The sequence below is a fragment of the Ovis canadensis genome, chromosome 1 (assembly GCF_042477335.2).
Source record: "Ovis canadensis isolate MfBH-ARS-UI-01 breed Bighorn chromosome 1, ARS-UI_OviCan_v2, whole genome shotgun sequence".
Lineage (NCBI taxonomy): Eukaryota > Metazoa > Chordata > Mammalia > Artiodactyla > Bovidae > Ovis > Ovis canadensis.
In genome coordinates this window covers 40,734,851-40,747,338 of record NC_091245.1, presented here as the reverse complement: position 1 = coordinate 40,747,338, position 12,488 = coordinate 40,734,851, and the positions used below count along the sequence as shown (strand labels likewise).

At 36.2% G+C, this 12,488-nt stretch overlaps 1 protein-coding gene across 1 annotated transcript in view; it reads right to left on the bottom strand.

Annotated features, from left to right (window-relative positions):
• The window catches only part of CACHD1 (cache domain containing 1), a 238,231-nt gene that overhangs the window by 132,547 nt on the left and 93,196 nt on the right, over positions 1-12,488 (bottom strand). Inside the window, exon 2 of the mRNA XM_069593634.1 lies at positions 11,039-11,101. Within this exon, the coding sequence (XP_069449735.1) occupies positions 11,039-11,101 (63 nt within the window). The remainder of the gene's footprint in view (positions 1-11,038; positions 11,102-12,488) is intronic.

The window sequence follows — 12,488 nt, the reverse complement described above, 5'->3', positions numbered from 1 at the left end:
CTGTAAATGTGTTATCATGCTTTCATAATTTAAAAAAGAAAAAATACAAAAAAAAAATTTAAATGCATCTGAAAAAATTTAAATATATTTGGAGAGGTCAATAGTAGAATGGAGATAATATGAATGAATTCCTAAATCAATTAAAAAATTATCTAATTTGAAGGTCAGAGAGGGAAAAATTTAAATAATAATAGAAAGAGGTATCATCTCAGGAACTTATGGTGAAATATTAAAAGATTTGATGTATGTATAATTGGAGACCCAGAAGGAGAACATATAATGGAGAAACTATTTGAGGATATAATGGTCAAGAGAGTCCCCAAGTTTGATGAAAGATATAAATTTTACAGATTCAGACTGCTCAACAAACACCAAGCACGATAAATATAAAGATGGCTATGTCTAGGCAGCCATAGTCAAATTACTAAAGATACAAAACACTAAAGATACAGAAAAAAGTCTTAAAAGTAGCCATGGGGTGGGAAATGGGGGCATGACAATGCATACAGAGCAATAGCAACTTGCACTGAGTCCTCATCAGAAACTATGGAGTCCAGTACACATGGGACATTACTAAAGTGCAAAAAGATTTAAAAAAAAAAAGTCAATCTGGAATTCAATCTCAAGCAAAAACATCTTTTAAGAGAAAAGACAAAATAGAGACATTTTCTGAGTACAAAATATCATGAAACATAAATACTAATATAATTTGTAACCAGGAAAACTACACTGTAAGTCTTTAGGCTTAATATCAGTTGGTATGTTTAGAAAAAAGTGAATAGTATTGGAAATGATAAATATGTGATCTTTCTTTCCTTTATTATTAAATTCATATGACAGTTTAAAGCCAAAGCAATAACACTTCCTTGAGTAGTTTGCAATACTTGTGGAAGTAAGAGTATGATGACTCTAGTATAAAGAACAGTAAAAAAATGAACCTATAAGATTGTGAGGGTTTTAGGTTATACATGAGGTGATAGATTGTTAACTCTAAAAAGGCTGTAATAAATTTCTAGACCATATATTTAAAATATGAAAAGGAATATAGCTAAAAACATAGTAAAATTCAAAAAATATTCAAAAGTCCAAAATAAGGTAGAGAACTGAAAAAAAAAGGAAAACAGAAAATAATAAAATAGTTGCCATAATCCAACAATCAAAATAATATTAATTGACTAAGTACGCACCATTAAAAGACAGAAATTGTCAGAATAGCTAGAACTAAAGAAAGAAAGAAAATCTCAACTATATTCTGTCTACAATATACACACTTATAGCAACAGAGATACAAAGTAAATACCAGTAAAAAGACATATCATGAAAAAATAGGAAGCATATAAAAGCTGGAGTACCTATGTTAATATCAGGTAAAATACACTTTAAGGAAAGAGCAGTATCAGATTAAAACTGACGTTTCAAAATGTCACAATTTATATAAAAAGTCATCAAGACCTAACAATCTTAAATGTCTATATGCCTAATAACCAAGCTTCAGAATTAAAGGGGAAAATACACAATTCCACCACTGTAGTTGAAAATATTACCATTCCTCTTGGCAAATGATAAAACTGCTTAATCACTAAGTTGTGTCTGACTCTTTTGCAACTCCATGGATTGTCACCTGCCAGTCTCCTCTGTCCATGGGATTTCCCAGGCAAGAATACTGGAGTGGGTTGCCATTTCCTTCTCCAGGGGATCTTCCAGACCCAGGGATTAATCCTGCATCTCCTGTGTGTTCCCGACCCAGGGTTCAAACTCATGTAATGATAATATTATACAAATTAAAAAATCAGCCATAAAATAAATGATCAACCAGCTTGAAAGTGAAAGTTAGTCACTCAGTCATGTCCATTCTTTGTGATCCCATGGACTGAAGCCTGCTTGGCTCCTCTGTCCATGGGGTTCTCCAGGTAAGAATACTGGAGTGGGTTGCCCTTTCCTTCTCCTGGGGATCCTCCCTACCCAAGGATAGAACCCATGCCTCTAGAATTTCAGGCAATTCTAGAATTGCCTAAAGAATTGCAGGCAAATTCTTTACAAACTGGGCCACTAAGGAAGCCCCACAACCAGCTTAACCTAATGGATATATAAAGAATACAACAACCAACAACTGGAGAATATACATTCTTTTAAAATTTACATGGTATATTCACCCAAGATAGATCCTTTATACTAGATCACAAAACCAAAGTTACAATAAATTAAGATTGAAAATCATAGAGTCTGTTCCTTGACCACAGTGAAATTAAATTAGAAATCAGTAACAATAAGATTGCTACTAAGGAGACCCCAAATGTTTTGAAAGTGGACAACATACCTCAGAGTAATCCATGGGTCAAAGAAGAAATCACAAAGGAAATCACGATATATTTTAAAACTGAATGACAGTAAAAATATATCATGTTCAATTTTGTGGAGGTGTAACTGAAGTAGTGCTTAGAGGAAAGTTTATAGCTTTAAATTCTATCTGACAAAAAGAAAAGTATTTTAAAAAACCCCTAAAGTTACAGTTTAAGAAGGAAAAAAGAAAAATTAATCAATAATATAAGGAAGGAAATAACAAAGAGCATAAATCCATGAAACAGAAAACAAAAAAAGCTCAATTGAACTTTTAAAAAATTATTACTAATTTGCTCTCTCATTCAGTAACTCATTCTCTGCCATCTAGTTTAACCATTTTATTGATTTTTTCAAAAAATCAGTATTTTATTTTATTTGTCATTTTCTATTGTTCTAGCCAACAGAAATTAAGAGGATAATAAAAATATTATAAATACCTTTATGCCAATAAGTATAACAACTTAGATGAAAGGGAGAAATTTCTTGACAGAAAAAAAAAAAAACAAAAAAAAAAACAAAAAAACAAAACCTCACCAAAACTGACACAAAATGAGAGAAAATCTGAAGAAGGGGAAAAAAAAAAAAAAAAGTCCAACCCTAGAAGACCCCCAAACCTAGAGCTATTAAAGAATCTGGATGATCAAAAACTAACTTCCGGTCCAGATGGTGCTCTGGTGAGTTCTACCTAACATCAAAGGAAGGAAAAACACCAAACCTACACTCTTTGAAAAGTAACAGAGGTGGAATTTCCAAACTAGTTTTATAAACCCAGGACCCTAAAAATCAAAAAGTGATGTGATAAAAGAAAAACTAAAAGAAAATCAGGAGTTTGGGGAGCAGTGTGGGCTGCAGTATAAATACGGTGGTCAGCTCTTTTGGAAGGAGACACTAGAAAGGACTTGAAGGAAGCGAGGGCCCACAGGGATTACATGTTGGAACAGAGCCAGTGCAAAGGCCCTGAGGCGGGAATGTGCCGGGAAACAGCAAGGAGGCAAGTGGAGTATCCTGCAGGCCCAAGTAAGGACAGCTTCTGAAAGAAGAAGGAAGGGACTAGCTGTTCATTACTAATACAGTGAAGACCCTGGATTCAGCAAAGTGGAGGTAACCAGTGACCTCCAAGATGGTGGTGTTTTGGGACTGGTGGGACCAGAGAAGGTTTTAGAGAGAAAGGGAGAGCTGGATCTCCGGAGCAGAGACATCTCTTGTGATGGGGCTGTGCCTTGAAGGGGAAGAAAGAAATGGGACAGTAGTTGGAGAGGGAGGTGGAATCAAAAGAAGGGGGTTTTGCATGTGGGTTTAAGATAGAAGAGCATGCTTGTATGTTAATGCATATGATCCTGGGGTTCCCTGGTGGCTTAGTGGTAAATCTTCTGCCTGCAATGCAAGAAGACGTGGGTTCCATCCCTGGGTCAGGAAGATCCCCTGGAGCAGGCCATGGCAACCCACTCCAGTGTTCTTGCCAGGAAAATCCCACGGACAGAGGAGCCTGGTGGGCTATGGTCCATGAGGTCACTAAGAGTCGGGCATGACTGAAGTGATTGAGCACACACGTATGTGATCCTGAAGAACTAATACCAAGGCAGGCAGACTGTTAGATGAATGCCCTTGGTCCAAAGTCAGGTACATCTCCCCTTTAAGTATGCAGTTCCCCTAACAATTTGCTCATTTCAAAAGAATTCTGAGGTCTTCTAAAATCAGCTGCTGCCAAAAATCAATAGTTTATGAAATACTGTAATAATTATGAAAATGTTTGCCATATCATTAAAAACAAATTGTTAACATAAATAATTACTCGAGCACTTGAGAAAAAGTTAGAGCAAACTCTTCAAACATATCCAAAGTAGTTGTTTTTAAGTGATTCAATCGAGTGGCCCAAGAAGCTTTTCCTCCTTTTGTTTTTTTCTTCACTGCTTTGTGTCTTATGGAGCACATTTTGCTATCTTACAGAGCACTTGATGGAAAATTTATTTTTCTTGATGCAGGTTCAGTTTGATATAACGCCCTTAGGTGTTCACAAAACTTCTTTTCTTAAAGTATTCAAAAATGAAGTCAGTGGGAGGTGACCCACATGAGAATGTGTGCCTGGGATTTTTATTTTCCTGAGGCTGTTGCTATAGCTTTTTGGCAGCAAAATGAACTACATAGTGAACTAATTAAAAATTTAAAACACATTGTTAGGCAATTTAGAACCACACTCAGAAGGTTAATTTAAAAGAAATAATGAGAAAAAGCAAAGAAAAGTCTATATACCAAAGAGAGTTTTGTGGTAAGAGTCAAAAATCACAAAATGGTTTTTATTAGTTTTAATTATTTTACTCCCCTAACCAGAAAGATATTAACAGGTCGGCTTTACTGCCAAATTACATAGTATGCACAAGTCAGCTCCAACTCTCAATAAGATTTGATAGTAAAGAGAGAGAGCAAGAACCCATGGGGCTCCAGTTTTCATTAACCCAAAGGAGAAACGATGGATAGAAAATGCAAGTCAGTATTCCAGATACTATGAAACATATGAAAGCAGGCATAGCAAAGTGGTTCCTTTCCAGCTAAAGATTGTGAGCTATAATTAAGAGGACATAGGTCAATAATCTACTTCAAATAACTAATCTGTTTTTGGCTCACTAAGCCAATCCTAGAAACAGCTGAACTGTTATAATTGTTAAGAGCTGTTAAAATTGTTAAGAGGCTGAAACTGAAAGCGTTAAGTTGCTCACTGGTGTCTGACTGTCTGTGACCGCATGGACTGTAGCCCACAAGGCTCCTCTTGTCCATGGGCTTCTCCAGACAAGAATACTGGAGTGGGTAGCCATTCCTTTCTCCAGGGGATCTTTCCAACTCAGGGATTGAACTTGGGTCTCCTGCACTGCTGGAGATGGCAGATTCTTTACCATTTGACCCACCAGGTTGGTGTCTTAAATAAAAGTGGAAACTACCTTAGGACCATGAAGTCTCCGAACAAAGACTCAGTGGCCCTAAGATGCTAAGGAGAGCAGAAATCTGGGAATTAAGCCAGAGTCAGAACCTGCTTTTATCCTGAGAATTACACACAATCTGGAGACCTGGAACTTCCAGTTTAATGATTACATGGGGCATTGGACACATAAGAGACAAAACCTCAGGGCTTGGCCAAGTGGGTCATTATGATAGGAGACACTGCATAAAACTATAACCCAAAGAACTCTATGTACTCTATTCTCTCAGTACAATGAGGGAATACACAGAAATGGCTAGAAAATTATTGATAGCGAGATTCTACAGATATCTGGAAATTTTAGAACATACTTTTAAATAACTAAATAGATCAAAGAAGAAGTGATAAAATAGGAATACACCTAAATAAAAATAATATATATTATAGGTGTCCACAATATACAATTATCAAATATACAATACTTTTCTGGAGGTCATTGTAGGAGGACACAGAAAAGAAATTATTTACATAAAAAATTCAAAGGAATCTATAGATAAATCATGAGAACTCATAAGATAACTTAAAAAAATTGGACATACAACATATGCATGGAACTGAACAGAAACAGTTAGAAAAAAATACAATTTTTAAAGGTACACTGATAATCTAAACAAACAAAAAATCTAGAAATAAATCCCACACGCATGGATATTTGTCCTTTGTGAACAAAATACAAAACTATGCTAAGAGACAGTGTACTTACCAGTTCATATTAGTAAGATATTCTCTCCACACTGCTCTATAGATTTATGGTAATGCCAATACTGTTTCTAAAATTCACATGTAAGAGCAAAGGATCTAAAATTCTAAGAAACATGATGTTAGCCATCTAGATATGTGGTACTGGCACAATTATAGATAAACACACCAAAGGAAACCAAGTCAAACTCACACATACATGGAAATTTGACTAATAACTGAAAACAAATAGGAAAAAAAAAAAAAAGGACAATTTCTCAACAGATAGTGTAAGACCACTTGGCAATACACATGGGGCAGTGGGAAAAAAATTGGATACCTGCTTCACATCCAACATCAAAAGCAATTCCAGGTGGCTAAAAGTCTTAAAGGAGAAAGACAAACATTTTAGAAGACCAGATAGGAGAATGTCTTTGTGTCTTTGGGGTAGAATTTAACAATACCCCAATAACTGGAGACCAAAAAGAAAAAAAAAATTGACTTTAAAAACTATTAACATTAAAACTTCAATTCTTAATTGTAAGAATTGAATATCATAATCCCACATAAGATATCATTCGTAAAGAAAGTGAAAAGTGCGGGAGGGGGGTTCATGTTTGGGATCACATGTACACCCATGGTGGATTTATGTCAATGTATGGCAAAACCAATACAGTATTGTAAAGTAAAATAAGTAAAAATAAAAATTTAATTAAAAAAAAAGTGAAAAGAAAAGCCACACATTGGGAGAACATTTATATTTATGAAACATAAATCTTCAAGGAAATCTAATATGGTAATCACTGGCCATATGTGACTATTTAACTTAAATTTAAAATTGAATTACTCAGTAGCTTTTGCTACATTTCAAGTGCTCAGCAGCCACATACTCTAGTCGCTGCTTGACTAGCACCAGTATGAAACATCTCCATCACCACAGAAGTCTCTTTTGGATAGACCTGATCTAGAACAAGTGTGGAATAGTTAAACTTCTAAAATAAACAGACAACTCAATTTTAAAAATGGGCAAAGGACAGTAGCAGACATTTGACACAATAATAAACACACAAAAAATGAACCATAAACGTGGTAAACAGTTATTTTAACCTCATTAGTAATCAGAGTAAAACAAATTAAACTCATTAGATAAAATCTCAACATTCCAAACTGGCAAAAGATTAAAACTCAATAATACCAACTATTGAAGATTATATAGAGCAGCACATTTCCAGTACACTGTCTGTAGAAAGGTAACCCATGGTAACCACCGTGGGAGCAGTTTTGCATTATCCGATCACATTGAACACTCTAGCACCCAGCAATTCTACTTTAGACAAGGAATTCTCCACCTGAGCCAGTCTCTCCCCTGACCCAGGCTACTTGGAAAAGCATTTAATTGGCAGAAGTCAGGGATAATAATGTTCCTGCAACTCAAAGAATTATTCCACTTAAATTTAGCACCAGGAGATACAACTAACAACAATAAAAATCAACACTAGATACAACCCAAACATCATCAAAAGAAAAACAGATACATAAACTGCATTTAATGGAATGCTTATAATTGAAAATAAATGCTCCTTAGTTACATATATTAACAGAGGTGATTTTAATGAATATAAGGCTCAGTAAAGTAGCAAGATATGTGAACATAATATACTTGAGATGTATATAAAGAACAAAGACAATCAAATAATGAATTTAGGGACATATATATATATTTCAAATACACACAAGCAAAGGTATGGCTAACAAAAAATCAGGACAGAATTATCCTTGGGCAAGAAAGAGAGAGGATACCTGGGAGATGTTACATGGGTGCTTTTTAAAGTACCAGTAATGCTTTGTTTCTTTAGATGGGTTGTAGGTTGAGATGTTCATTTTAATCCAGTATTTCTGTATTCTACTCATACATGGTTTATATACTCTACATGTTTGATATATTTCACAATTTTTTAAAAGTCAGCTCCATTACTTAACAACTAGGCTCCTTGACCTTCCTGAACTTGGTTAGTTATAGCTAAACTCCAACTGCCTTACAGAGTCGTTCTATAGTTTCAAGGAGATAATATGCATGAAAGTGTGAGCCACCGTGATGGGGGACAGAATAGGAAACACAGAGGTAAGCATTTCCCTAAAGGTTTCATCCTGGCTACTGTCCAGGATCACAGGGCCCTGAGTTCCTAGGCAGTTATTAATCAAGTCAGGAGTTCTCTGTTCTCTCAATTTAGAATGAGGATAGCTCTAGTCTAATTCAAGCCACAAGAGAATCACATTGAAGGCAGAGCAGATACTCACTGAAAGTGTCTGTAAACCTTGTCATGGAAGAAAAAATTATTCAGGACCTGGGTATTTTCAGTTTTAGGCTAAATGATAAAGACATGATAATTATGTCCAAATATTGGATGTGAAAGTGGCATCAGATCTATTTTGTCCAAGGTTCTTCTAGAGAGACTGGAGAAATTAAAGAAAAGTTAAAAAGTACATTCCTGGTCAATATTTAAGAAAGACATTTTGACAATGAAAGGGAGGAGACAGAAATGACGAGGTGATGACTCGCCTTCATCTGTCTTCTTCAACTACAGACAGTTTAGCAAAGTCTTCTGTTTTGTAGGCTTCCCTAGCGGCTCAGGTAGTAAAGAATCCGCCTGCAATGCAGGAGACCTGGGTTCAATCCCTGGGTTGGGAAGGTCCCCTGGAGAAGGGAATGGCAACCCACTCCAGTATTCTTACCTGGAGAATCCCATGGACAGAGGAGCCTGGTGGGCTACAGTCCATAGGGTCACAAAGAGCCGGACATGACTAAGTGACTAACACACATTGGTGGCTCAGCAGCTAAAGAATCTGCCTGTAATGCAGGAAACCTGGGTTCAGTCCCTGGGTCGGGAAGATCCCCCGGAGAAGGGAATGGCAACCCACTCCAGTATTCTTGCCTGGAGATTTCCATGGCTACAGTCCATAGGATCACAAAGAGCCAGACACAACTGAGCAACTGACACTTTCTGTTTTGTAAGAAAATACAGATTTTAAAATAAACTCTATTGAAATAAAAATATAGATGGTATAACTTAGTGTCAAACTTATTTTGAAAACCAGTTCTCTTACTTAGTATTCATGAGACTGTGGCTAACTTATTCTATCTTTTGGAGTTTTGTCTGCCTCATCGAAAATAATGATAGCATCTTTCCTTCAGGGTTATATGGAAAAACCAATGTGATAATATATGAAAATCACCATACTTCCATAAGTGCACTAAATAAGCTGCTAATAATTTTTGAAAATTATTACAGAAGATTTCCAAACTTGCTCACAGCTAGATTTTAAAAAGCAAGGACATCACTCCAAGGAAATGAAACAACTTTTATGTTTAAAAACAGCTAAACAGGGACTTCATTGGTGGTACAGTGGTTCAGACTCCACACTTCCAGTGCTAGGGGCACAGATTCCATCCTTAGTCCGGGGATTAAGATCCCAAGTGCCCTGTGGCATCCCCCTTGGCCAAGAAAAAACATCTAAAAGAAGAACTCGTATTTGTAAAGAAAGGCAACAAAACTGATATCCCTGGATCAGTTTCTTTAAAACGTTATCAAATGGCTTTTAGTTTCCCAATAAGTCTCCTTGAACATGCTTTATGTAGAAACCTTCCCCTATAAAAACCCTTTTCATGAAAAACCCTTTCAAAAGCACTTTCCAGTTTGCCAGAATAAAAATAAGACAGAATTATGAAGGTAAGATTTGATACAACAAACCACATTCCCTATAATTTCAGGTCGTTAGTTTTTAAAATTGTCTAAATCTAAGAAAAGGGGTACATGTTTAATGTCCCATGTTGTCTAAATTTAACCTGCAGAAACCAATAAACATCTTAAATGTCTATAAACAAGAGATGCTGAACTTCAAGATGAAACCACAGTAATTTATTATAAATAAATAAGTATCCTATAAATAGCTTAACTTTAATGACACTTGAAAACTTTGTCCTTTTGCATAGCACTTTTGAAGTTCCGATCGAGTCAACATGAATAAGATAAAAGCAGCAACTCAAGGAGTTTAAGTAATTTTGTATTTTCCTATAATTATTTTTTTTATTCTGTAGAAACACTCTGTTACACTCTGGTTTTCAGCTTGGTCCTGTTTTTTACTTAAGTTTCCAATCTAGCTTCAAATTACTACTTGGCAGTCATATGGTGTAACGAGGTCGGTGGATTAGCTGAAATTAAAACCCAGAATCCTCTTTACCACCCTTTTTTTTTTCAAGCACAGATCAATTATTTATGACCAAGTTCACCAACACTATGTTTTAGTTTAGGAAGAAGTCCATTTGAAGCCAGCTATAAATAAAGGGACTAGAATAGGGCCTTAGAACTTTTTGACCCCGCAGAGCATTGAGAAGATGGGAGAAAAGCAGCCATGGAAGAAAACAAGAAGGAAGAAAAATAAAAGAACAAAAGAAGCCAGCATTCACTGAGCTGCTTCTACATCAGGCCATCCACCTAACGTGTTTCACTTATTCTCAGTTAACTGGACATTACTTCGTTTAACTCTCATAACCCCATCAAGCAGATACTGGACATTATTTCGTTTAACTCTCATAACCCCATCAAGCAGATATATCTCCACCTATTTCAAGATTAAGAAACTGTAGCTCAAAAGGCTAAATTTCTTCCTGAGAGTCATGAAATAAGTAGAAAAACCAGAATTTGACCTGGGGTTTGTCTGATTCCAAAGCCTGAGCACTTTTTCCTATAGCAGATGAAATCATTTCTAATATTTTAAAATCTGAGTTTTGGAATTTCCAAAAAAAAAAAAAATAATAACAAGGAACTAAATAGTATTTTCAATGTATTGCATGAATAGCAGAAAACCATCCTATAACCATTATGCCAATTGCTTATAAGAACCTAAGTGGGAGGTTGTCACCATTTGCCTAAGATATATATGAAATCATATATAAAGAGCAACAGACAACCTCACATGGAGATTGGAAAGAGTCATGAAGCCAAAAGCAATCCAAAGACAGAAAATGCCAAGTGTGCCATCACCTCTTACCTGCTGCACCTCACTTTCTCCATTTGAGATTTTCTCAGTGTAAACAAAGGAGTTGAATATCCGCTGCAAGGAAAAGAAAATGAGCAAACATTAGATTTTCTAAATAAGGCAGCCATTTTCTATAGGAATGTGTGTGTGTGAATAATCTGTTTACAGCACAAAGAGAATCAAGCAGAAAAAATTTAATTAAAATAGTTACTTTACACAGAGAAATCCAAATATCAGCCAGAGTCAATCACACTGATTGAAGCAATACCCAGGCACTTCTGTAGTGAAATAAACCAGATGTTACGCTATATTTTTCATTTTCAAAAATACGTTTAATTATAGATTTCCGGAGCCCATGCCATTTTATCCGACTGGTATAATCTGACAAAGCTGTGTTTCTCATTTAAGCCCTGCAACTCCCTGAATGCAGTAATTGTTTACAGACACTACAATCTAATGTAATAAAGCTCTTTAAAAAGGATTTTTTCCATATTCTCTCATGTCCCTGTCTAACTGGTACCTACCCAATATTATCTATCACCTTCATTACCCAAGCACCCCTTTGAAAAAGTAGTATAATAGGGCTTGCCAAATATATGTGGCCTTAAGAGAGGATACAGTCCTTACACGCCAGGAAATATGACAATCATGCCAAGACATCAGTCTGAGCTGTGGCACCCAAAGCACACACATTCTTCCCCTGGTCTCTGCCTAGCTGATACCCACTCCTGCAGCCGCTGCTGGCATTTACATCTTGCAGACTTATGACTTCACCGAACCCCACGGTTACTGACCAATCACGTGACTGAACTATAACCAACTGAAAAAAAAAAAAAAAAAGAGAGAACCCAAGAGATGTATCTGTTAGGTACTGGGGGGAATAGAAAAGTACAGCAGTCTCATCATTTATCCTAAAACTTTAAAGATACCTCTGGAACTCTCCAGATGAGCAAGCAGTCAAATCTGGAGATGTCAGCCAAAATTTCCCTTTTGCCTTTCTATCCCACTGCCAAGGGTTTGTCAGCGTCTGGGACAGCTTCCCAGACAGCCTCACACACCTGCATGGTTGTGGTGAGGAAGACAAGTGCCAAGTTCATCAAGCGCTGTGCAAATGAAGGAAGATCAAGGTGCTGGGGCTTGGGGAGGGGTGGAATAAGGGTTGTTGCTGGGGGAAGGGAAGCAGTTTGGAAGGATTGAGATGGACTGGGATAAAATTACAGTCTGGAAAATTCTAGTTATGAATATCATAATTTTCAATGTGCCATTCATTCATTCATATTTATTGTCTTTTTTTCCCTAAAAATGACTCTGCTGATAGGAAAGCAGGTTACATCTATTTAGGACTCATAAAACACCTCTGTGACAAGCACCATTACTATCTCCTTATAGTAAATGAGGAAATGAACACATATTTTATAGAGTGCCTAATGCAATGTACATTGTACCTCATGTGCATATCTTA